The sequence below is a fragment of the Sminthopsis crassicaudata genome, chromosome X (genome assembly GCF_048593235.1).
Source record: "Sminthopsis crassicaudata isolate SCR6 chromosome X, ASM4859323v1, whole genome shotgun sequence".
Lineage (NCBI taxonomy): Eukaryota > Metazoa > Chordata > Mammalia > Dasyuromorphia > Dasyuridae > Sminthopsis > Sminthopsis crassicaudata.
In genome coordinates, this window is record NC_133623.1 from 29,329,782 (window position 1) to 29,354,918 (window position 25,137).

General features: G+C 36.3%; 1 protein-coding gene across 1 annotated transcript in view; it reads right to left on the reverse strand.

The window, feature by feature from the left end:
- Positions 1–1,228: 1,228 nt before the first annotated feature.
- The window catches only part of LOC141548928 (uncharacterized), a 30,921-nt gene continuing 7,012 nt past the window's right edge, over positions 1,229–25,137 (reverse strand). The window contains 2 exon segments of the mRNA XM_074278235.1: positions 1,229–1,399; positions 1,402–3,287. Coding sequence (XP_074134336.1) covers positions 1,364–1,399; positions 1,402–3,287 — 1,922 coding nt within the window. The 3' untranslated portion in view covers positions 1,229–1,363.

Genomic DNA, 25,137 nt, shown 5'->3' on the forward strand with positions numbered 1-25,137 from the left:
CAACCCTTGTTTCCCCCACGCTGAGCCAGGGACTTAAAACCAGAACAGGGGAGAAATGAGCTTTACTTTAGGGTAAATGGTCACCATTCTGTTGCTAACACTGGCTGTCCTGAGCTCCTGCTCCAGCTATCCAGTCCTACTGACCAGCTTATTTAGGCACTTGCTATCTACCTACTCCTAACTTGGACAATTTCCACTTGGGAATTTCTAGACTAAACCTTTCTACTTCTCTTCTACCCTGCCCACAGTGATATCACAGAACTGTTTCTCCATTTGGATTTCAGATATGCTATCGTACATTGTGCTGAAACTGCGATGCGATGAAAATATAATGGAAATGAATGCTCTGGAAACCAAGTGAAAGAAACATACTGTTTATGTGAGTGAATCTCAATAAAGTTTACTTCAAAAGGTGAGTTTTAAAAATACACATGTAGCAGATTTTCCACTAGTTAGTATTAAAACTTACAATACAAGGGAAATTGTTCTATCTGTTTGAGCTTGATCCAAGTTAAAGCACATAAAGATATTCAATTACAAATCCAACAACTTCAATTTCAATGTTACTTATATTTACATATTTTGAATTTTGCCATTTCCCATTTGAACCAAAATTGTATTTTTTGTTAATATAAAGTTTCTGTGAGTTCAAAAAGTGTGAAAATCCCTGAACTTAATGACCTGTAAGTTCCCTATTTATGATAAGAAATTCTCACATAATTCTCCTCAAAAGTGCCCTTAAGAGTTTCACAACTCTACCTCATGAGCATTAGCCCACTTGGCAGAACTTCTTGGCAGCTCCCTCTCCTTTGCAAGGGATTCCTAGGGATTCAGAAGCTCAAATACACGATAGCATGTAAATGATACACTGCTTTTGGAAATTCCCATTGACTCCTATTACAATATTCAGAAATATACTTAAGATTCCACATTTACAACATTTAATCTTTTAATCACCCAACTCCAGCCCCCCTCCCCCCTCCCTCTAGGATCATCCCTCAATCCACAAGAACTTTTGGAGGAGGGAACTATTTTTGCAAGAGTGCCTAACATTTCTTTGTGTAAATTACTCTATGTAACCCTATGTACATAGTACATGCTCGATACACATTTGTATTCACTGAACTCATAAAGCAAGACTTCTGATGCTGGCTAAAGAGTGACAGATCATCCATTCAAAAGGCTGAAGGCTTTTCTTTACATACAGTATTCTTCTCCAGCATGAATCTTCTGATGTTGAATAAGAGACGAACTCTGGCTGAAGGCTCTCTCACAATAACAACATTTATAGGGTTTCTCTCCGGTATGAGTTCTCTGATGTTTTGTAAGGTGTGAGCTTTGACTGAAAGCTTTCCCACATTCTTTACATTTGTATGGTTTCTCTCCAGTATGAGTTCCCCTATGTTCAATAAGGTGAGCACTCCTGCTAAAAGCTTTGCCACATTCATTACATTCATAGGGCTTCTCCCCTGTATGAGTTCGTTGATGCTGAATAAGGCCCGAGAGGCCACTAAAGGCTTTCCCACATTCATCGCATTTAAAGGGTTTCTCCCCAGTATGAATGAACTTGTGTCTAGTAAGGGATGAAGTATCACTGAAAGCTTTTCCACATTCATCACATTTATAGGGCTTCTCCCCAGTATGAACTCTAAGATGTTGGGTAAGGTGTGTGCTCCTAGTGAATGCTTTCCCACATTCACTGCATTCATAAGGTTTCTCTCCAGTGTGAATTCTCTGGTGCTGAGTGAGGTGTGTACTTTTGTTGAAAGCTTTCCCGCATTCACCGCATTCATAGGGCTTCTCTCCAGTGTGAATTCTCTGGTGTTGAGTGAGGGATGAGCTCTTACTAAATGCTTTTCCACATTCATTACATTCATAGGGTTTTTCTCCAGTATGAGTTCTTTGATGTTTAGTAAGGGATGAGCTTTGGCTGAAGGCTTTCCCACATACGTTACATTCATAGGGTCTCTCTCCAGTGTGGATTCTTTGATGGTCGATAAGGGATGAAGTTCGACTAAATGCTTTCCCACATTCTTTACACTTGTAGAGTTTTTCTCCAGTATGAATTCTTTGATGTTCAGTAAGGTGTATGCTCTGACTGAAAGCTTTACCACATTCATTACATTTGAAGGGTTTCTCTCCAGTATGAGTTTTTTGGTGATGAATTAGGGATGAGCTCTGACTAAAGGCTCTATCACATGCATTACATTTAAATGGTCTCTCTCCAGTATGGAATCTCTGGTGTTTTGTAAGGGATGAACTCTGGCTGAAGGCTTTCCCACATTCCTTACATCCATAAGGTTTTTCCCCGGTATGGATTCTCTTATGCTGAATGAGGCTCGAGAGCCCGCTGAAGGCTTTGTCACAGTCACCACATTTATATGGTCTCTCTCCAGTATGAATAAACTGATGGCGATTAAGAGATGAAGCATCCTTGAAGGCTTTCCCACATTCGATGCATTTATAGGGTTTTTCTCCAGTATGAATCCTTTGATGCTGAGTAAGGTGTGTGCTCCGGGTAAAGGCTTTCCCACATTCAATGCATTCATATGGTTTTTCTCCAGTATGAGTTCTCTGGTGTTGAGTCAGATGTGTACTTTTGTTGAAGGCTTTCCCACATTCAGTGCATTCATAAGGTTTCTCTCCAGTGTGAATTCTCAGATGGTCAATAAGGGATGAACTCTGACTAAAGGCTCTATCACATTCATTACATTTAAAGGGCTTCTCTCCAGTGTGTGACCGCTGATGTTTCAAAAGGGATGAGTTCTGCCTAAAGGCACTCCCACATTCTGTACACTTAAAGGGTCTATCTGAACTATGAATTCCCACATGTACAATAAGAGCCGAGCGGTTCCTAAAGCCTTTCCCACATTCGCCACATTTCCAAGCCTTCTTCACTCCATATAGTTTCTGAAGTTTAGCTAGATCTGAATTCTTTTTGAGGCTTTTTCCACGTGCATCACAATTAAGAAGGTTTTCTTCTGTAGGAGCATTCTGCTGTGTAACAAGGATAGACTTCAGACTGAAGGTTCCCTCAAATTCATTACATTCATGACCTTTGTCTCCAGCAGGGGTTTTCATGTGTGTCATTGTCATTTGCCTCATGTGGCTCTCCTGAAGGCCCTGCTCTCTCTCTAGTTGGCCCTTACAGTCCCAGCTTTCTAGAAACATAGAATCCCAGGAACCATCCCTTGTGAATCTTTCTATTATCTCCCCATGAGATGAGCCTTCTTCAGAAAAGTCATGCTTTGGAGAAGACTGCTTGATTTCAGGCTTAGTCTCCCAGTCTGAAAAACATACAAAATAAAAAGGTCTCCTATTTCCTGTATCAGAAGACAGTAAACTGCTACAGTGAAAATAAGATAATGAATTTAAAAATGAAAATACTTTCACAACACAGACAGCTTTAACATCTCTTAAGTATACCATTAAAAGCAGAAGGAAGGACAAGTGGGCAGGAAAAGAGCAGATGTAAGAGACAGAATGGTCCACATCACACGGTAAACAAAGAGAATGAAAACAGCTTATCCAGAATTATGGGGTACTGGAAATACTAACTTGGTGAAAAAGAAAGGCTCTAATTCTGCCTCTGACACTCACCAGCTGTGTGACTCTGGAGAAGTCATTTAACCTCTGGATGCTTCAGTTTCCTAATATGTAAAATAGGAAAATCTCTATAGTACACAAAGAGTTTTTTGTGAGAATCTATTTAAAACACTTTGCAAACTTTAAAGCTGAAGATCAGAATATCTGGTCACAGAGATTTCACATTTAACAAAAGGATTTGTTCGCTGTTTTCCATATCTCAGAAACAAGAAATAATGTGTTTGACAGGAGAAGCATTGACCTGAGTAAGAAGGCTTTAGATAGTATTATGAGGGAGAGAGAAAGAAAAAAAAAAAAAAACTCAATAAAACCATAAAACTAAATATTATGGAAAACACTGTGGACGAAATAGAATGAAGATTTCTGTAAAATAGTGGTGGTATCTAGAATCTAGAGATGAATAATCATCTCCAGGTTGATAACTATACATAAAATGCCATATGTGCATATACCAAAGCAAAAGTCAAACTGTTAACAAAGTAAGCTTGAAAGTTGTAATACAAGAAATTAAACTTGATTTCACAGCTATCACTAAAACTGGGGGTTATGGACTGGGCTATAAATGGAAACCAATATTTTATTCAAAGGAAACAGTTCTAATAGAAGGGGACAAATGGTATTAATGTACATTTGAAAGGTAAACATGTGTACAGAAATCCACAACCCTAGAGAATAAACTAAAAAAACTATTAGAAATAATCCATAACTTTAGCAAAGTTGCAGAATACAAAATAAATCCACATAAATCATCAGCATTCTTATACATCACTAACAAAATCCAACAGCAAGAGATAGAAAGAGAAATTCCATTTAAAATATCTGTTGATAGGATAAAATATTTGGGAATCTATCTGCCAAGGGAAAGTCAGGAACTATATGAGCATAATTACAAAACACTTTCCACACAAATAAAGTCAGATCTAAACAAGTGGAAAAATATCAAGTGCTCTTGGATAGACCGAGCAAATATAATAAAGATGACAATACTACCTAATTAATCTATTTATTTAGTGCTGTACCAAACTCTCACGAAACTATTTTACTAACCCAGACAAAAAGAACAACAAAATTCAGCTGGAAGAACAAAAGGTCAAGAATTTCAAGGGAATTAATGAAGAGAAAATCAAATTCAGATGGCCTAGCTGTACCAGATCTAAAACTATATAATAAAGCAATGGACATCAAAACTACTTGGTACTGGCTAAGAAATAGAGAAGTTGATCAGTGGAATACCTTAGGTTCACAGAACAAAATAATCCATGACTATATTAATCTAGTGTTTGACAAACCCAAAGATCTAAGCTTTTGGAATAAGAACTCACTAGCTGATAAAAAGTGCTGGGAAATTTGGAAACTAGTATGGCAGAAATTAGGCATTGACCCACACCTAACACCATATACCAAGATAAGGTCGAAATGGGTTCATGATCTAGACATAAAGAATGATATTATAAACAAATTAGAAGAACGTAGGATAGTTTACCTCTCAAATCTGTAGAGGAAGAAGGAATTTGTGACCAAAGAAGAACTAGAAATCATTACTGATCACAAAATGAATAATTTTGATTACATTAAGTTAAAAAGTTTTTGTACAAACAAAACTAATGCAGACAAGATTAGAAGGGAAAATATTTTTACATTCAAAGGTTCTGATAGAAACCTCATTTCTAAAATATATAGAGAATTTGACTCAAATTTTTAATAGTTCAAGGCATTCTCTAATTGATAAATGGTCAAAGGATATGAACAGACAATTTTCAGATGAAGAAATTAAAACTATTTGTAGTCACATAAAAAGGTGTTCCATATCACTATGGATTAGATAAATGCAAACTAAGACAACTCTAAGATACCACTATACACTTGTCAGATTGGCTAAGATGACAGGAAAAGATAGTGACAACTGTTGGACTGTATGTGGGAAAACTGGGACACCGATACATCATAAGTGGAACTGTGAACAGATTCAACCATTCTGGAGAGCAGTTTAGAACTATGCTCAAAAAGTTATCAAACTGTGCATATCCTCTGACCCAACGGTATTTCTACTGGGCTTATATCCCAAAGAGATCTTAAAGAAGGGAAAGGGATCTGTATGTGCAAAACTGTTTGTGGCAGCCCTCTTTGTAGTGGCTAGAAAGTGGAAATTGAATGGATGCCCATCAATTGGAGAATGGCTGAATAAATTGTGGTATATTAATACTATGGAATATTATTGTTCTATAAGAAATGACCAGTAAGAGGATTTCAAAGAGGCTTAGAGATGAACTGATGCTAAGTGAAATGAGAAGAACCAGGAGATCATTATACATGACTATACAATGATCAATTCTGATGCAAGTGGCTCTCTTCAACAATGAGTTGATTCAAACCAGTTCCACTTGTTCAGTGATGAAGAGAGCCATCTACACCCAGAGAGAGAACTGTGGGAACTGAGTGTGGACCACAACACAACATTCTGACTCTCTGCTGTTATTTGCTTTCTCAGTTTTTCTTTTGCTTCCTTCTTGATCTGATTTTTCTTGTGCAGCAAGATAATGGTAGCAAGATAACTGTGTGTGTGTGTGTGTGTATATATATATATATATATATATATATATATATATATATATATATATATATTGGATTGGATTTAACATGTACTTTAACATATTTAACATGTATTGGACTACCTGCCATCTAGGGGAGGGATTGGGAGGAAGGAGGAGAAAATTTGGAACGAAAGGTTTTGCAGGGTCAATGTTGAAAAAATTACCTGTGCATATGTTTTGGAAATAAAAAAAAAAAAAAATCCTGAAAAAAAAAAAGTAACACAATTCAATTAAAAAAAAAAAAAAGAAATCCACGAAACTGGGTGTATAAAAATACTAAAAAGCACTGGTGACTTGATGCTTACTTGCTAGCTGTGTGACCCTGGGCAAGTCATTTAACCCTAATTGCCTTGCCAAAAATTAATAATTAAAATAAAATAAAAAGCATTGGTGGATTTTTCCAATAAGATCAGGAATAGAGCAAGGATATCTATTATCACCATTACTATTTAATATACTGCTAGAAATGGTAGTTTTAACAGCAAGGCAAGAAAAAGAAACAGAACAATCATTGGCAAAAAAGAAACAAAATTATTGCTTTTTGCAGATATATGATGATTTAGACAACCATAAAGGCACAACTAAAAAAATAACTATGGCAAAGTTGTACAATATAAAATGAACACATATAAAAACATCAACATTTTTATATATTGCCAACAAAACCTATCTGGAAGAAAAAGCAAGAGAAATTTCATTTAAAATAATTACAAACAGTACAAAATACTTGGAACTATCTGACAAGACACACAGGAACTATAAGAATACAAGTATAAAATACCCTTTACACGAATAAAGAGAGATTTAAATAATTGAAGAAATATTAATTGCTCATGGGTAGACTGACTCAACATAATAAAAATGACAAAACTCTCTAAATTAATTTACTTATTCATGCCAACCCAAACCACCAAAGGATTACTTTATAAAACTTAAAAGAAAAATCCTAATCTTAAAGGAAATGATGAAAAAGTGAGAAGGGAGCCTAGTATAGTAGTCTCAATCTCAAATTATACCACAATGCAATAATCATCAAGATAATTTAGCACTCGTTAAGAAATAGGTCAATCAGTACAAAAGAGATGACATGATGGTATACTTAGAGAACCCCAAAGACTCTGCTAAAAAGCTATTAGAAATAATTCAGAATTTTAGCAAAGTCGCAGGATACAAAATAAATCCACATAAATCCTCAGGATTTTTATACATTACCAACACAATCCAACAGCAAGAGATACAAAGAGAAATTCCATTCAAAATAACAGTCGATAGTATCAAATATTTGGGAATATATCTACCAAAGGAGAGTCAGGAATTATATGAGCAAAATTACAAAACACTTGCCACAAAAATAAAGTCAGATTTAAATAATTGGAAAGACATTCAGTGTTCTTGGATAGGCCGAGCGAATATAATAAAGATGACAATACTCCCCAAACTAATCTATTTATTTAGTGCTATACCAATCAGACTCCAAAGAAACTATTTTAATGACCTAGAAAAAATAACAACAAAATTCATATGGAAGAATAAAAGGTCGAGAATTGCAAGGGAACTAATGAAAAAAAAGTCAGAGGAAGGTGGTCTAAGTGTACCTGATTTAAAGCTATATTATAAAGCAACAGTCACCAAAACCATTTGGTATTGGCTAAGAAATAGACTAGTTGATCAGTGGCATAGGTTAGGTTCACAGGACAAGATAGTGAATAAAAATAGCAATCTAATCTTTGACAAACCCAAAGATCCCAAATTTTGGGATAAGAATTCATTATTTGACAAAAACTGCTGGGAAAACTGGAAATTAGTATGGCAGAAACTAGGCATGGACCCACATTTAACACCACATACTAAGATTAGATCAAAATGGGTCCAAGATTTAGGCATAAAGAACGAAATCATAAATAAATTGGAGGAACATGGGATGGTTTACCTCTCAGACTTGTGGAGGAGGAAGGAGTTTGTGTCCAAGGGAGAACTAGAGACCATTATTGATCACAAAATAGAACATTTTGATTACACCAAATTAAAAAGTTTCTGCACAAACAAAACTAATGCAAACAAGATTAGAAGGGAAGTAACAAATTGGGAAAAAATTTTTACAGTTAAAGGTTCTGATAAAGGCCTCATCTCCAAAATATACAGAGAATTGACTTTAATTTATAAGAAATCAAGCCATTCTCCAATTGATAAATGGTCAAAGGATATGAACAGACAATTTTCAGATGATGAAATTAAAACTATTTCCACTCATATGAAAGAGTGTTCCAAATCACTATTGATCAGAGAAATGCAAATTAAGACAACTCTGAGGTATCATTACACACCTGTCAGATTGGCTAAGATGACAGGAACAAATAATGATGAATGTTGGAGGGGCTGTGGGAAAACTGGGACACTGATGCATTGTTGGTGGAGTTGTGAAAGAATCCAACCATTCTGGAGAGCAATCTGGAATTATGCCCAAAAAGTTATCAAAATGTGCATACCCTTTGATCCAGCCATACTACTACTGGGCTTATACCCCAAGGAACTACTAGAGAAGGGAAAGGGTCCTGTATGTGCCAAAATGTTTGTGGCAGCCCTTTTCATAGTGGCTAGAAGCTGGAAGATGAAAGGATGTCCATCAATTGGAGAATGGTTGGGTAAACTATGGTATATGAATGTTATGGAATATTATTGTTCTATAAGAAATGACCAACAGGAGAAATACAGAGAGGCTTGGAGAGACTTACATCAACTGATGCTGAGTGAAACGAGCAGAACCAGAAGATCATTATACACTTCAACAATGATACTGTACGAGGATGTATGCTGATGGAAGTGGATTTCTTCAACATAGAGAAGAGCTAATCCAATTCCAATTGATTAATGATGGACAGAACCAGTTACATCCAGAAAAGGAACACTGGGAAATGAATGTAAACTGTTATTTTTACCTTCTGAATCCAATTCTTCCTGTGCAACAAAAAATTCGGTTCTACACACATATATTGTATCTAAATTATACTGTAATATATTTAACATATATAAGACTGCTTGCCATCTGGGGGAGGGGGTTGGGGGAGGAAGGGAAAAAATCTGAATAGAAGTAAGTGCAAGGGATAATGTTGTAAAAAATTACCCATGCATATGTACTGTCAAAAAATGTTATAATTATAAAATAAAATAAAAAATTCAAAAAAAAAAAAAATCAGTACAAAAGATTAGGTACACAACATATAAAAATAAACAAACAAAATGGTCTAGTGTTGGATAAACCCAAAGATCCTAGTTAGTGGCAGAAGAATACTTTTTGATAACTGGTGATAAAACTAGAAAGCAGGGTAATAGAAACTAGGTATAGATAAATATCTCACACAATATACCAAGATAAGCTCCAAACACCTATGTGACTTAAATATGAAGTGCGATATCATAAACAAATTAGAAGAGCCAGAAAGAACTTACCTACCAGATCTATGAAAAGAATTCATGTCCAAATAAAAGATAGAAAGCCTCACAGAAAATAAAATGGATACTTTTAATTACAAAATATTGAAGAATTTTTATGCAAAAAAATCAATACAGCTAAAATCAAAAGATAAGCAGAAAAAGTAGGAAAAATAAATCTTTGCAACAGGTTTCTCTGACAAAGATCTTATTTCTAAGATACACTGGGAACTAATTCAAATTTCTAAGAGTAATAGCCATTCCCTAATTGGTAAAGGGTCAAAAGATTTAAATAAACATTTTGTAGCACAAGAAATCCAGGCTATTATAGCTATAAGAAAAAAATGCGTTCACTTAGGAGTGTTAAACTCAGAAACAGAGCCCTGTAAGCTGTACTGATTCAGAAAAATCATAGGTTAACCTCATCTGTTTTAATGTATTTTTATTTATTTTGTTAGACATTTCCCAATTACATTTATATCTAGTTTGTGTTGCACTGCACCTTTTCTCCTAATACCTAATAAAGAAATGAATATCAAAACAATTCTGAGGTATCAGCTCACACCCATCAGATCAGCAAAGCTAACAAAAAAGGACAATGACATGCTGGAGGGGTGGTGGACAAACAGGGACATTGTTACTGTTGGTAAAGCTATGAATTGGTCTAGTTATTTTTGAAAGGCAATTTGGAATGTTGTTAGAACTATGCATACTCTTTTTTTTTTAGATTAAGCAGTAGTTTTTTATTATTATTATTATTATTATTATAGTTTTTTATTTACAAAACATATGCATGGGTAAATTTTCAATTTTGACCCTTGCAAAACCTTCTGTTCCAAATTTTCCCTCTTTCCCCCCACCCCCTCCCCTAGATGGCAGGTAGTCCAATACATGTTAAATATGTTAAAATATATGTTAATCCAATAGAGGTATACATATCCATACAGTTATCTTGCTGCACAAGAAAAATCAGATCAAGAAGGAAAAAAAAAAACCTGAGAAGGAAAACCAAAATGCAAGCAAACAACAGAAAGAGTGAAAATGCTATGTTGTGGTCCACATTCAGTTCCCATGGTCCTCTCCCTCGGTGTAAATGGCTCTCTTCATTACTGAACATTTGGAACTGATTTGGTTCATCTCATTGTTGAAGAGAGTCACATCCATTAGAATACATCCTCATCCAGTATTGTTGCTGTATGTAATGATCTCCTGGTTCTGCTTAGTTCACTTATCAATTCATGTAAGTCTCTATGAAATCATCCTGCTGATCATTTCTTAAAGAACAATAATATTCCATAACATTCATATGCCATAACTTATTTAGCCATTTCCCAACTGATGGGCATCCACTCAGTTTCCAGTTCCTTGCCACTACAAAGAGGGCTGCCACATACATTCTTGCACATATGGGTCCTTTTCCCTTTTTTATGATCTGCTGGGTCAAAGTGCAAGCCCTTTTAAATATGCAATAACATTGCTAAAAAAAAAAAAAATTGCAATAACATTAGTAAAGTCTGTATCCAAAAGAAAGAAAAACAGGACCCATATGTCAAACAATGTTTATGGTGGCTCTTTTTATAGTGACAAAGAACTGGAAACAAAGGGATGCCAATTGGGGGCAAGTTATGATATATGAATGTTATGAAATACTATTATGCTAAAAACTGAAGGGGACCCTCTCCCCACAGAAAAAAAGGGCAGCTAGATGGCACAGTAGTCAGAGCATGGGCTCTGTGGTCAGGAGGATCTAAGTTCAAATCTGGCCTCAGACACTTACTAGCTGTGTGACTGTGGATGTCACTTAACCCCAGTGTCTCAATCTCCCCCCAAAAAATTTTTTTGCGCAACAGGATTAATATTACTCCTCCGATTGTTCAGAGGAAGGATACAGATGATAATTTCCCTATAGTGATTATAAAACTGGCTTCAAAAGACAAAGTGACTTAATGGGATTTGAGGTATCCTTGGTGCCTGGAAGAGCAGGGTTCAAAATTGTATTTTTGAAACAATGCCTGTAGGGTGACCACAGGCAAGTCACTTAGCTTCTCAAGCCTCAGGCAACACTCCTTAATTTAGGAGACAGTAAATTAAAGGAGCTAATTAGAGGTAATCTGTATGAGAGAAGGCAATTTCAACAGTCAGGACTGCCTCCCAACCAGCACCAACCACAACAACCTGGCAAAGAGGCAAGGAAAAGGGATGGAGGATTGCAATTCTGACATCCTGCTGAGAATTTGGCAAAAAAGAGCCATCTCAAAGGCTCACCTTGCTGCCAACTTCATCTTTTAAAGGCTGAGCAATTAAGGACAGAGACTGATTAGTCCAGACCTAATACTAACCAATGGGTAAAGTCTTTGTTAATGAAAGAAAGTGATTGAACTTTACTAGGCAATCTCAATGAATGAGGATAATAGGGGCTCGTGTGCAATGAAGGGACTGTTGCGCTCCCAAGGATGTGAGTTCTTCTCTAATGTTCTTTTAAAAAAAATTTTATTAAAGCTTTTTATTTTCAAAACATATGCACGGATAATTTTTCAACAATGATTCTTGCATAGCCTTGTGTTCCAAATTTTCCACTCCCTCCCATGGATGGCAAGAAATCCAATATGTTATACATGTTAAAATATATATATAAAATATAAACTAAATCCAATATGTGTAAACATATTTATACAATTCTCTTGCTGCAGAAGAAAGATCAGATCAAAAAGGAAAGAAATTGAATAAGAAAACAATGTAAACAAATAACATCAAAAACAGTGAGAATGTTATGTTGTAATCCACATTCAGTTCCCACAATCCTCTCTGGGTATAGATGGCTCTCTTCATCAGAAGATCATGGGAACTAGCCTCAACCATCTCATTGTTGGTAAGAGTCATGTTCATCAGAATTGATCCTCGGACAATCTTGTTTGCCGTGCACAATGATCTCCTGGTTCTGCTCATTTCACTTAGCATCTGATGTTCTTTTCATGTGCCCACCCCATCACTCTCCCCTTCCCAATGATACTGCATCTTTGCTGCTTCCTCCTGCACCTGCTCTCATTCCCCATGCCCCCACCTCTACAATACTAGAGATCACTATCAAGCTCTATCCACCAGTACAGACAGTTGCCTGAGGGGGCCGTTGTCTTATAGCCAACTCGTCCTTCCTCCTTTCTCAAGGAGTCCAGTTCTGTTTTACTCGTTATGCTCATGCCAGTGGCTGTTATCATCTCAGTATTAAGGTTACATCCCTAAATGTGATTGTACCCTAAAACTCTGTCCTAATTCCTCTTTTTTTTGGTATACTTTCTCCCTAGGTGGAGGATGGGGAATAAAGGAACAAGTATTTATTTATTAAGGATCTCCAGCGTGCCAGGTGCTATGCTAAGTGCTCCTCACAACCCTGGGAAGTAGAACCCATTATCTTCATTTTCTTTTTGAGCAAACTGAAGGTGAGAAATGGAGTGACTTCGTCCAGGATCACAGAGCAAGTAAGTGTGAATTTGACACCAGTCCCAGGGCTCTATGTACTGTTGCAACACCCTGCTACCTCCATGGTGATGTCAGCAGCTCCCAAGCTTACTGCTCTTTTCTATACGGATGATTCCTTGACCTCCACGTCCAGCCCCATTCTGTCTCCTGAATGCCAATGCTTTATCACCAACTGGTTAGCAAACACTTTGAATTGACGACTCTCCAGACTCACTATATCTAAAACAGAACTCTATCTTTATCCATGTCCTCTCCCTAAACAGACTCATCTTGACAAGTTACCCATTTCTGCTGAGGGCCTGACTACCCTTCCAGTCTCCAAAATTCAATAGCTTGGGCTTGTCACCTCCTCACTCTCCCTCATCCCACACAGCTACCTGCTGTCCACCCCTTGCCCTTTCTATTTCCCCAGCATCTTTATCTCCTTCTTATCACATACACTTAATACCTTAGTTCTTCACTTCTAAGTTATGAAGCCTCTTCTGAGCCCCCAACTGTTAGTTCCATTGTTTACCAACTATTGAATTGTGAGCTTGAGATCAGGGAGCAGATCAGATCATTTGGATCTCTGAATCCCCGGCACCCAACACAGTACCTGGCACATAGTAGGAGCTTAAGAAATGCTTGTTGACCAAGTGAAAGAGGACACTGACAAAATAGCAAGCACCTGTAAAAATAATATCAGCAAGAATTCTAACGACTAACATTTCTATAGTACCTACAGTGTGCCAGTATGAGATGCTGAACATAAGTATCTCATTTGATCCTTGCAACAATGTGGGGAGTTAGGGACTCTTATGATCCCTATTTACAGATAAGGAAACTGAGAAAAATGGAAATTAAGTGACTTGGCCAAGATCACTAGTAAGTGTCTCAGACAGATTTGAACTCGGGACTTCCTGATTCCAGGTCTGGAGCTGTAGCCATTATGCCTCCTTGGAAGACTGAATGGCACAAGGAGCTGCAGCTCTCAAAGATGGCTATTATAATTAGCAATAAGCATGGCAACTCTATCAGGCAAAGTTACTTGAATCCCATGGTTTCCCCAGGAGAAAAAATGGTCTCCATGCTATAAAAGGGTCTAACAGAATAAACAAGAAATTGTAGCACAAAATAATGAGAGATTAAAACAGTGTTATACATATTTAACATGAATGGGACTGCATGCCATCTAGGGGAGGGGGTGGAAGGAAGGAGGGGAAAATTCGGAACAGAAGGGAGTTCAAGGGATAATGTTGTAAAAAATTACCCAGACATATGTACTGTCAAAAAAAAAAAAAAGTTATAATTATAAAATTAATTTTAAAAAATTATTTTTAAAAATTAAGAAAAAAAAAAAAAAGACAGTATTATAAAGAACTCATTCCCAGGCCTAAATGAGTTCTATTCTAGTGTGCTCACAGGCCCTGCAGGCATGATCTGAGAGGCAAGGAGAAATCCTGGATGAGAGAAGTAGACCTGAAACTTGGGCTTGGGAAATAACCTGGTTTTCAAAAACAGCAAAAGGGTGAGGAGCAGCTAGATGGCAAAGTGGACACAGCAGAGACCCTGGAGTCAGGAGGACCTGAGTGCAAATACAGCCTCAGATAATTAATACTTCCTAACTGTGTGACCCTAGAAAATCACTTAATCTCAACTGCCTAAGCAAAAACAAAAAAACAAAACAAAAAACCCCAGAAGGGTAAGTTGTAGAAAAACGACATCCTGATAATAAATACTGATGATTTAGGTACCCAACAAACTGATCTCATACCTTTCTTTTCTTTTCTTTTGAAAGTGTTATTATAATGGGAGAATGCCATAAACATTCAACAGACATTTGAAAAAGACATTTTAGTGTTAGGTGCTACAAAATATAGTTTAGCTATGTCCAAAACCTATCGTGATAACACAAAGTCTCAGATTATATAATTGTAGACTTTGATAGGACCTCTAATTTGCCAGTAATTGGCATGCCTTCCACCAATGAAGTTTCTCCATCTTCATGGTCTTTGGGGATTGCTGTTGCTGAAAAGCCATCATCCTGTCTGCAGCCTTCTAGCGAGCCTCTTTCCACCTAGCTAAGCTGGACCTCAGACCACAGATTCCCCAGGGCCCTGCCTGTGATCTATTGGCCTTCCCTTTTTCCAACACAAGGTTACCCCTGAGCTACACTGAGATACTGACAGGCCTTAAGAGGTGGTTCTAATTCATATGGATAAGGTGGTAGAATGTGGGCTGAATATTGGCAGAGTGTGCTACTCTCAAAAGGACAGAAGAGAACATCATTATATTGTCATCATCTAATGCTAAAGCTTTCACATATATTACTTCATTTGATCCTCACAAAAATCCTGCAGGAAAGGTCAGGTAGACATTATCATTGTTTTCCAGATAAAGAAACACTGCTTTAGAGATGCTATGACTTGTATAACTTATAATCGACTGCTTGAGCTATCCTGGAGAGGGGGTAGGAAAGGGAAGGAAGGAGAAAAAATTTGGAACATGAAATTTACAAAAATGAATGTTGAGAATAAGTTGTGGTATATGAACGTTATGGAATATTATTTTTATAATTATATTTTATATATTTTATACTACATATATAAAATAATATATATTTTATAATTATAATTAGCAGGATGATTTCACAAAGGCCTAGAGAGACTTACATGAACTGATGCTAAGTGAAATTAGGAGAACCAGGAGATCATTGTACATGGAAACAAGATGATACAATGACCAATTCTAATGGACATGGCTCTTTTCAAAAATTAGGTGATTCAGGTGGGTTCCAATGGTCTTGGGATGGAGAGCCATCTGCATCCAGAGAGAAGACTGTGGGAACTGAGTATAGATCACAACATAGCATTTTTACTCTTTTTGTTGTTTGCTTGCATTTTGTTTTTTCTCATTTTTTTTTCCTTTTTTGATCTGATTTTTCTTGTGCAGCATAATTGTGAAAATATGTATAGAATTGCACATGTTTAACATATATTGGATTACCTGCTGTCTAGAGGAAGGAGTAGGGAAAAAACATGGTACACAAGGTTTTGCAAGGATGAATTTTATAATTATCCATGCATATATTTTGAAAAAAAAAGCTTTAATTTTAAAAAAAAGACAAAAATTAAGATAAAAATTATCTTTACATGTAGTTGGAAAAGTAAAATATTAGTTAAAAAAAAAAAAAAAAAAGAGTGCTATGACTAGTACCAGGTACTTTAAGAATGATTAATCTCTTAAAGATTAATGGGTCATTATCAAATAAGAAAATTTTGTCCATAGTCTAATTCTATCCAAAAGGTTTATCTATAGACTTGGAAAAAATATAAAAAATATGCTTATTAAATCTTTGGCCACAAAATCTGAGAGGAGTAGCTAATATTTTGGGGGGGAGGGGTAGGGCCTAGACTTAGAATTTCATTCATGTAGCTAAGTCCCATCATTGAAGTTTCCTCCACTAACACAAATGATCAACCCTTCTGTAACTAATAGTTACAGAGAACTAGCCAGGTGACTGAAGAGGTTAGGGTAGCATTTGAACCCAGGACTTCAAAACTCCAAGGCCACCCTTCTCTCTAGCTATTTTATCATACTGCCTCTAATAAAGTATCTGAAGCAAAATCCAAAGTAATCTTTCTTTTTTTTTTTTTTTTTTTTTTTTTTTTTGGCTGAGGCAATTGGGGTTAAGTGACTTGCTCAGGGTTACACAGCTAGTAAGTATTAATTGTCTGAGACCAGAATTGAACTCAGGTCTTCCTGACTTCAGGGCTGGTGCTATCCAAAGTAATCTTAATGGACTGGCATACTAAGAAAAATCCAACACAATGAAATTTAACAGTTAACTGTACAGCTGTAGAGCAACATGAGATGGTAGAAAGAAGACCCAATTTGAGTCTCAGCTCCACCACTTATAAGCCATGTGAACCTAGATAAGTCTCAACCTAAGTTTTAGTTTCCTCATCTGTAAAATGGGTGGGCATAATAATTAATGTTTTCACTAATTCAAAAGGCAATTATAACATTTAAATGGGAATATATGTGAAAACACTAAATGATAAAGAATTTTAAGTTATCATCATTAACAAACACACTATATTTAGGGTGAAAAAAATCAACTCCTCAGAGATGAGTGGAGCCTGAGTTGTATTAATCAATAGGGTCATGTGGCTAAAAAAATCTAACCCCTTCAATACTTCAAGGTTCTGTGATTTCATTGCTATGGTCCCTTTACCAATGCCGCTCCCATCTCCCTTCCTCCAAGAAGAGAGACTATCTTTGGGAGTAACTATGGCATAACAATTTTCCCCCTTATAGTCAGATCAGTCTCTCTAATTTTTGCTCAGATAAGAAACAGTCTGCTGAGCTGATTTCAGAAAAGCTTGGAGAGAATTAAACATTAACTGATGTTAAGTGAAGTGAGTGGAAAACATCATACATAGCAACAACAAGATTATGTTATGATCAACTGTGATGGACTTGGCACTTTTCAACAATGAGGTGATTCAGGCTAATTCCAATAAATTTGTGATGGAGAGAGCCATCTGCATCCAGAAAGAGGAATATGGGGACTGAATGTGGATCATAACATAGTATTTTCACCTTTATTGTTGTTTGGTTGCTTGGGGTTTTTTCCTTTTTCCTTTTTTCCCCTTCTGATCTGGTTTTTCTTGCACAGCATGATAAATGCGGCAATATATATATAGAAGAACTGCACATGTTTAACCTACATTGGATTATTTGTTGTCTAGGGGAGGGGGAAGGGAAGGAAGAAAGGAAAAAAAATTTAGAACAAGGTTTTGCAAGGATGAACACTGAAAACTATCTCTGCATGAATTTTGAAAATAAAAAAGCTATTATTATTTTTTTTAAAAAAGAAACAAAGAAAGAAAGTGTTTGTTGCTGAGCCCTGCAACAACATGCAAGTGAAATTTTTCCAGCTTGACAGGACCTGCTAGACATTACGCTCTATTAGCACAACCTCTAAGAATACACTGTCACCTGCATGGAACAAAGAGGGATTTGGGCAAAGGATGAAATCTCAGGGTACCTTACCAGACATTAAAACATTGTCCACATCAAATATCATGGGAATGAGATGTTCCATTTTATTATGTGCTTTTCACATTAAACCATGAATACTGTATTAAATTCTGGAGGCTATAGTTCAATATTTTAATTTAACAATATAATTAATAATATATATTATATACAATAATATATACTATGTTAATATAATTGCTATATATTATATATAATATGATATGTAATCACATATAACAATATTAGTAATTTTATTACCAATTAATTTGAATCAATTACTTTAATTGATGATTGATAAATCAAATGAATTAATATGATATATAATAATAGTATAATATAACAAATAACAATATTTTTGCAATTTTTGTTTTCATATCATTTGTTGTTGTTACTGTTCCTTCCTCACTGAACCCTTCCTTGTAATAAGGAAAAACATGTAAGCAAAACCAACGGTCCCAGCAATTATACATATGCATATCATATGTATTCCATGTACATTTGTATCTTATGCAACATTCTTCATAGTACCAGTTCCCAACTTCTCTAATAAGATGAAGGAAGAAGTGTATTCCATCATCTGTTCCCTGGATCAAGAAGAGTTATTACCATTGAGCATGAAATACCAGAACATGTTCAGTGATGGAAAGGTCAGTCCTTCAAAAGATAGCTCATTTTATTGTTGCCTAGCTGCATTAGAAAGCTCTTTCTTTACTCAGGATGTAGAATGAGAATTTCTGAACATGCACAATCAAAGAACTGCTTTGCTTGACAATGCCTGTTTCTTATAAAAGCTTTATTTATTTATTTATTTTAATGGGAGGTAGAAAAAAATTGTTTTTTTAACTGAAGAAAAACGAAATTAAATTAAAAACAAACAAAGGTTTTCCTTATGCTTACTGGAAATCTGGGAAGACCCAGTGATAAGAGTATTTCTGGAGCTGTCAACCAGGACAGAAAAGGGGTCTAAAGATTATAGTGTAGTCAGAAACAGTTGAGGGAACCAAGAAAGTTAGGTCTTGAAAAAAGATAAGGCATGCATGTGAGCAATCTTTAATTATCTTAAAGGCTTGTATGTAGGAGAGGGCATAAGACTTGCTATATAATGTTCCAGAAGATAGAATCAGGATTAACGTGCGGAAGTTACAAGGAAGCAAATTTTGGCTTGATCTAGTTAAGAATTCTCTAATAGCGAACCAGTGATAAAAGTGAGCTCCCTCTTTAAGTAGTGACTTCACGTGTTACTAGTAATGCTTGGGCAAAAGTTGGTGACCATGGATGATCGAGGATATTATAGAAATGATTTCTGCAACTACAAAAGATTGGATTAGATAACTCCAAAGATTATACTATTCTAACTTCTAAAACATCCCTTCCTTTCTGTCCCTGCTTGGTCAAAAATCTCCCTAGTGCCAAAAGGATGCTGTTGCAATTGCATAAGGCCAACATAAGGAAGGTGGGGACTCTAGACCAAGTGGGAGAAGTAGGTTAAGTGAAAAGCCATGTGACTTGGATGGGACATTTTGAGTGTGTCTGACATTCTTAAGTTTGTGTGGATCCTATAGGAATAAAATTAATAGGAATCATGCTTTGGCAAGACAAGTACACTAGTATGAATGCACTTGCTAGATTAAATACCTACTACCTAATCAGTAGGGCATTTTGTAAACACAAAAGAACTGAAAGCACACAAAAGTAAAGATAAAACTGAAAGCTGGAATGTTAACAGCTGATATTGGTATCTAGTACTCATGGAATAGATAAGAATAGTGTATACATTCTATGATCTAAGAGCATAGTGTTAAAAGTGAACCTAGAATGGTATGTACTTCCTTGTGCACAGGGCTGAGTTTGCTTCCTAAAAGCAGCAAGAATTTGCTCCTATTCCAATGGAAAAACTCAAGTTTAGGTGGGATTCCTTAATTCAAAGGCAAAGAGCAGAGGCCAACTGGAAAAGAATCTTGAGTAGGCCAGCTTGATGACCATGATGATTTGATGCCAGGAAGGCTCTTGCTTAAGCAGAGGGTGGTTGGTTGGGGTGTTCCCAGCAATGGTATGAGTAGTTCCAAAATAAAGTCTAGGTAGAATATGTAATATTCACAGCCTCAGGCCATTCTATTCTCCAACCCAGAATTCCCTTCTGTTTTTTCATCTAACCAAATTTTTCGGGGCCAACATCAAATCCCATCACTTCTAAAGTCTTCCCCAACTACTCCAGTCAACCCTGCTCTTTTCCAAAATCTCCTAGCTGTATTTTTTCATTTTGACGCTTACATATATTACTTTGACATTATGAATATGTTTTATCTGTATATATCCTGCTACCTAAAAAGACCATAAACTTCTGGAGGGCAGAGATCACATCTTAATTTTTGTCTCTCTCCTAATAGTTGCTTAAGGAAAGATGAAACAGAAAATAAGTGGTGGGCAAAATAAGACCACAAAACACATGAGAAAGAGCAAAGTTTTCTCATCTTCCTGGCACCTTAGATAGCAAAAAGACAAATATTTTGTAAAAGCCTGTTTTGTAGCCACTTTATGGGACAGGTCTTATGCTCATTCTGAGCCTGTATTATAGAGGAAAGAGTGCTACATTTGAAGTTAGAAGACATAGTTCAAATGCCAATTTGGATGACTACCTGTGTAGCCTTTTCTCACTGGGCTTTGGTTACCTCTTTTGTAAAATGGGTTGCACTACAAAATCACTAAGATCCCTTCCAGTTCTAAATCAATGATGTGATACGAATAAATGTGCAAGCTTGGAGAAGCTTCCAATGTAAGCAGGGACATAAATCTCACACACAAAACAGTTACGGAGTACTCCAATACAATAGGTAATTGCAGCCTGTATACTATACACAAGTGCAATAGGAGTATGGAGGAAAGTACGCTCAACACATTTGAGGAGGGAGGTTAAATGTGGAGGAAGAGTTGAAATGACTTCAATATAAAGGCAAAAGGCATTAATAATTAGTATTTTTAGAAATCTGATGATGTGGAATGTCCGTTGTGGCACTGGGAATCAATAACCATGCCTGGATTGAGAGGAAATGGTACAATGAAATCAATGGGGTTTTTTTGGGTAGAAGAATTTGACAGAAGTAATCAGTAAATAAGATATAAGATAATGTAGGAGACTGTTACAACAATCTAAGGCTATAGTAATGATGGTCTCCACTAAGTGCTCTCAGTGCAAGTAGAGAAGAAATGACAAATCAGACTTTTCAAAGTATGAATCAACAGGACTTAGTGAATGATTATATCAGATGAGGAGAGGGAAGAGCCAGAAGTAACTTTCAGTTTTCTTCCCTAGGAAATAGGAAGAGCAACAAAGGGAAGAACTAGTTTGGAGGCAAAGAAGAGCACAATTTTGAATGAGGACAGTATGAGGTAAGTGTGAGTTATCCCAGGGTCTCTAAATAGATGGAAGTATGGGACTGGAATGCAAATGAGAGATCAGAGCTGGAGACCCAGATTTGGAAGCATGAAAAAAACTTGTTTAATTTGTCTCCGCCTTATAACATGATGAGTTCCAGAGGACAGTTTGATAAACATATCTCAAACCTCTTTGTTGGGGAGGAGGTGTATGTGTTGGAGGGGGACAACAGATTATAAAAATATACTTAAGAGATACGGTCACCGTGCTGGTCACTTTTGCTCAACTGGTTTTGTTTTCGTTACTGGGAGTGGCTGGATGGGTAGAAGTAGGGAGTTGTGGGTGGGAGTGAAGGGTATCCTGTTGGCTGGAATGAGGGGGTAGAGAGGAAAGATAATATATGAGAAGACTGTATAGTATAAAAACCAAAAAAGCACAAATTTTTTTATTTAAGAAATGAAGCTACTAAGTTGGTTGGTTAACTAGAAAGTCAGTTCATACACATGTGCCTTAACTATATAAAGAAAAAGAGAACCAGACTGGAAAAGGTTGCTAAGTAAGAAAAATGGAATACGAGAGGGAAATTGCTCCAGAAAGGCAAAGGTGAGCAGAGGCTAGCTATTGTGATAAAGAAAAAAAAAAAAAAAAAAAAAAAGAAACTAATGAGTTCACAGAGAGCCAGAAAGAAAAGAGGCTCTTAGTAAGTAGCAAAAAGTTACTTTGCTTATCAACTGAAGATAAGCTGAATAAGAGGATAAAAGGGCGTGATGAGGCCAGAAAAAATGAAATGAAAAAATAAGAACGCCAACCTTTTCAATATGAAAACTGTTCCTGGTTCTATTTGTTATTGTACAATTTATACTTTATTTCATAGTATTTTTTCTTTTGCTACCATAAATTCTTATTTTTAAAAGAGCACTGGGGAGTATGAAGTTGTACACTCATGACACATAATTTCCCAGATCCATATCTCAAGTTCTATGCCTGCTTTGCTTAGCAAAGAGGTCACATTAACTATTTGGTGACAGGGAGTTATCAGGACCCATGAGAAGGAAGTGAGCCAATGATACCCTGCCACCCCCAGGGATATAGTAAAGAAATGGTTGAAAACACTAGTGGACTTTTGTTCTGTTGGAACTACTTCTATAACTTGAGAGTAAGCCCAATGGGATTGAGGGTGGAGGAGCCAGCATCTGGGCTGCTGTGCTTTCCCTGGGCAGCTTGGCACAAGACTAGTGGGAAGCCACAGCCATCGTCTTTGCCTGAGTAAAAATGAACGTTGGAATTTCCCACAATGTTTTTTGAAAAGAGACTAAGACATTGTTGGTGGAGTTGTGAACTGATCCAGCCATTCTGGAGAGCAGTTTGGAACTATGCCCTAAGGGCTATCAAACTGTGCATACCCTTTGATCTAGCAGTGTTACTACTGGGTTTATATCCCAAAGAGATCTTAAAGGAGGGAAAGAATGTGCAAGAATGCTTATGGCAGCCCTTTTTATAGTGGCCAGAAACTGGAAATTGAATGGTTGCCCATCATTTAGAGAATCACCGATTAAGTTATGGTATAATGAATTTTATGGAATATTATTGTTCTGTAAGAAATGCCAGCATGGTAATTTCAGAAAGGCCTGGAGAGCCTTGCATGAACTGATGCTGAGTGAAATGAGCAGGACCAGGAGAGCATTGTATACAGCAACAGTAAGATTAAGTAACAACTGTGATATACTTGGCATGTAAAATGGCATTCATATCCAGGGAGAGAACTATGGAGATTGAATCAATCAAAGCACAGTATTTTCATCTCTGTTGTTTGTTTGTTTTTTTTTTCTTGTTATCTGATCTTGCATGACAAATGTGGAAATATGCTTAGAAGAATTGCACGTGTTTACCCTATATCAGATTGTTTGCTATCTCTGAGTGGAGGGAGAAGGGAGAAAAATTTGGAACACAAAGTTTTGAAAAAGTGAATGTGAAAATGTTGAAAACTATGTTTGCGTGAATTTGGAAAAATTTTTAAAGCTATCACATTAAAAAAAAAAAAAAAAAGAAAGAAAGAAAAGAGGTCTGATGTCCTATTCTGAAGACATGGTTTTATAAATAAACTTTGTGTTTGTTTTCTTGATTCAATATTTTTTTTTATTGAGATGAAATCAATTTCAGATATATCAGGGTAAGTATGTACCTAGGGATGTATATTTAGGTATTACTGAACACAAGTGTCTTCCTACAGTTTTCTATTCAATTTTCTCAACATTCACTTGGGGCTAAAAAGCGTTCTAACTTTCCAGACAAAAGTCTGCTAGCCATTCTTTAAAAATGATATTCCAAAAACTGTAAATATATTGCAATTGTAGTTTTGGTATTTTTAGTTTTAATTATTCTGGCTTTCTCTAAATGTAAAAAAAGTACATAAATATAGATATGGATCTAGAAAAACAGAACTCTATTTTGTTTTTAACACACCAGGTTTGCTAGAAATATTATCTTTATTAATTTTTTGGTTTGCCTCGTTTGAGGTTGTAACTTAGCTCTCTGGGTCCCAGCTGACTGTAAGATGAGGGGAGTAGACTACTTGATCTTTAAATTTTCTTCCAACCCTAAATCTGCAATCTTACAAATGACTATGATAATCTACTGTTACCTGTTGACAAACATTAAAAAACTTTAGGGGTAGTTACTAAAAAAAAAAAAAATCTTAAAAAAAAAAAACCTATATATTTTCTTTACATGTAATTGGGGAAAAATAAAATATTATTAAATAAAAAAGAAAGAAAAGACCCAATAGCAAAAACTGTAAAATAGTTAATTAAGTGTTAATTACTTCCTTATTATTATTATTAAATTAAATTATTATTAATTATTAAATGTTATTAATTAAGTCTACTTCCACTTAGGGGAAGAAGAAGACACATTTATGAAGACGAAAAGTGGTTGGAAGAAAGAAAGAATGAGGATCAAAGTAGAAGAGTTTGAGGACGCGTGAGCTGGGTACATGCCTATAATTCTGGCTCCTATGGAGGCCACAGCTAGTTAATATGCAGCTTGGGAATTTTAAGCTGTCTTGAGTTGTGCTAGTCAGATGTCTGCACTAAATTAGGCCTCAATATGGTGAGTTCCTAGCAGTGGATGTCACCAGGTTGCTTAAAGAAATGCTCTGAATGAAAATGAAACAGGTCAAAGATCCCCTACTAAATGGTAGTAGGATCAGGCTTTTGCACATCCAGCCTGGGTGAGATAAGGAGATCCAGTCTTTAAAATAAAAGTAGAGCTGGTCCATAATATGGAATAAAGCAGAGAAAAGGCACTGATCTGGTTAACAGGAAGTCAGTTATGCCCTTTAAGATAGCAGTTTCACAAGAATGGCAGAAAGTAATGCAGATTTTAGGAAATTTGGGGGGTGAAGTATATGCAGCAGCTGTAAAATGCATATTTGAGGAACCCTGCAATGAAAGAATGTTTGACAAAAGGCAGAAGAGGGGCAGGTAGGTGGTGCAGTGAATAGAGCACCAGCCCTGAACTCAGGAGGACCTGAGTTCAAATCTGACCTCAGACACTTAACACATCCTGGCTATGTGACCCTGGGCAAGTCACTTAACCCCAATTGCCTCAGCAAAAAAATCAACAACACACACAAAC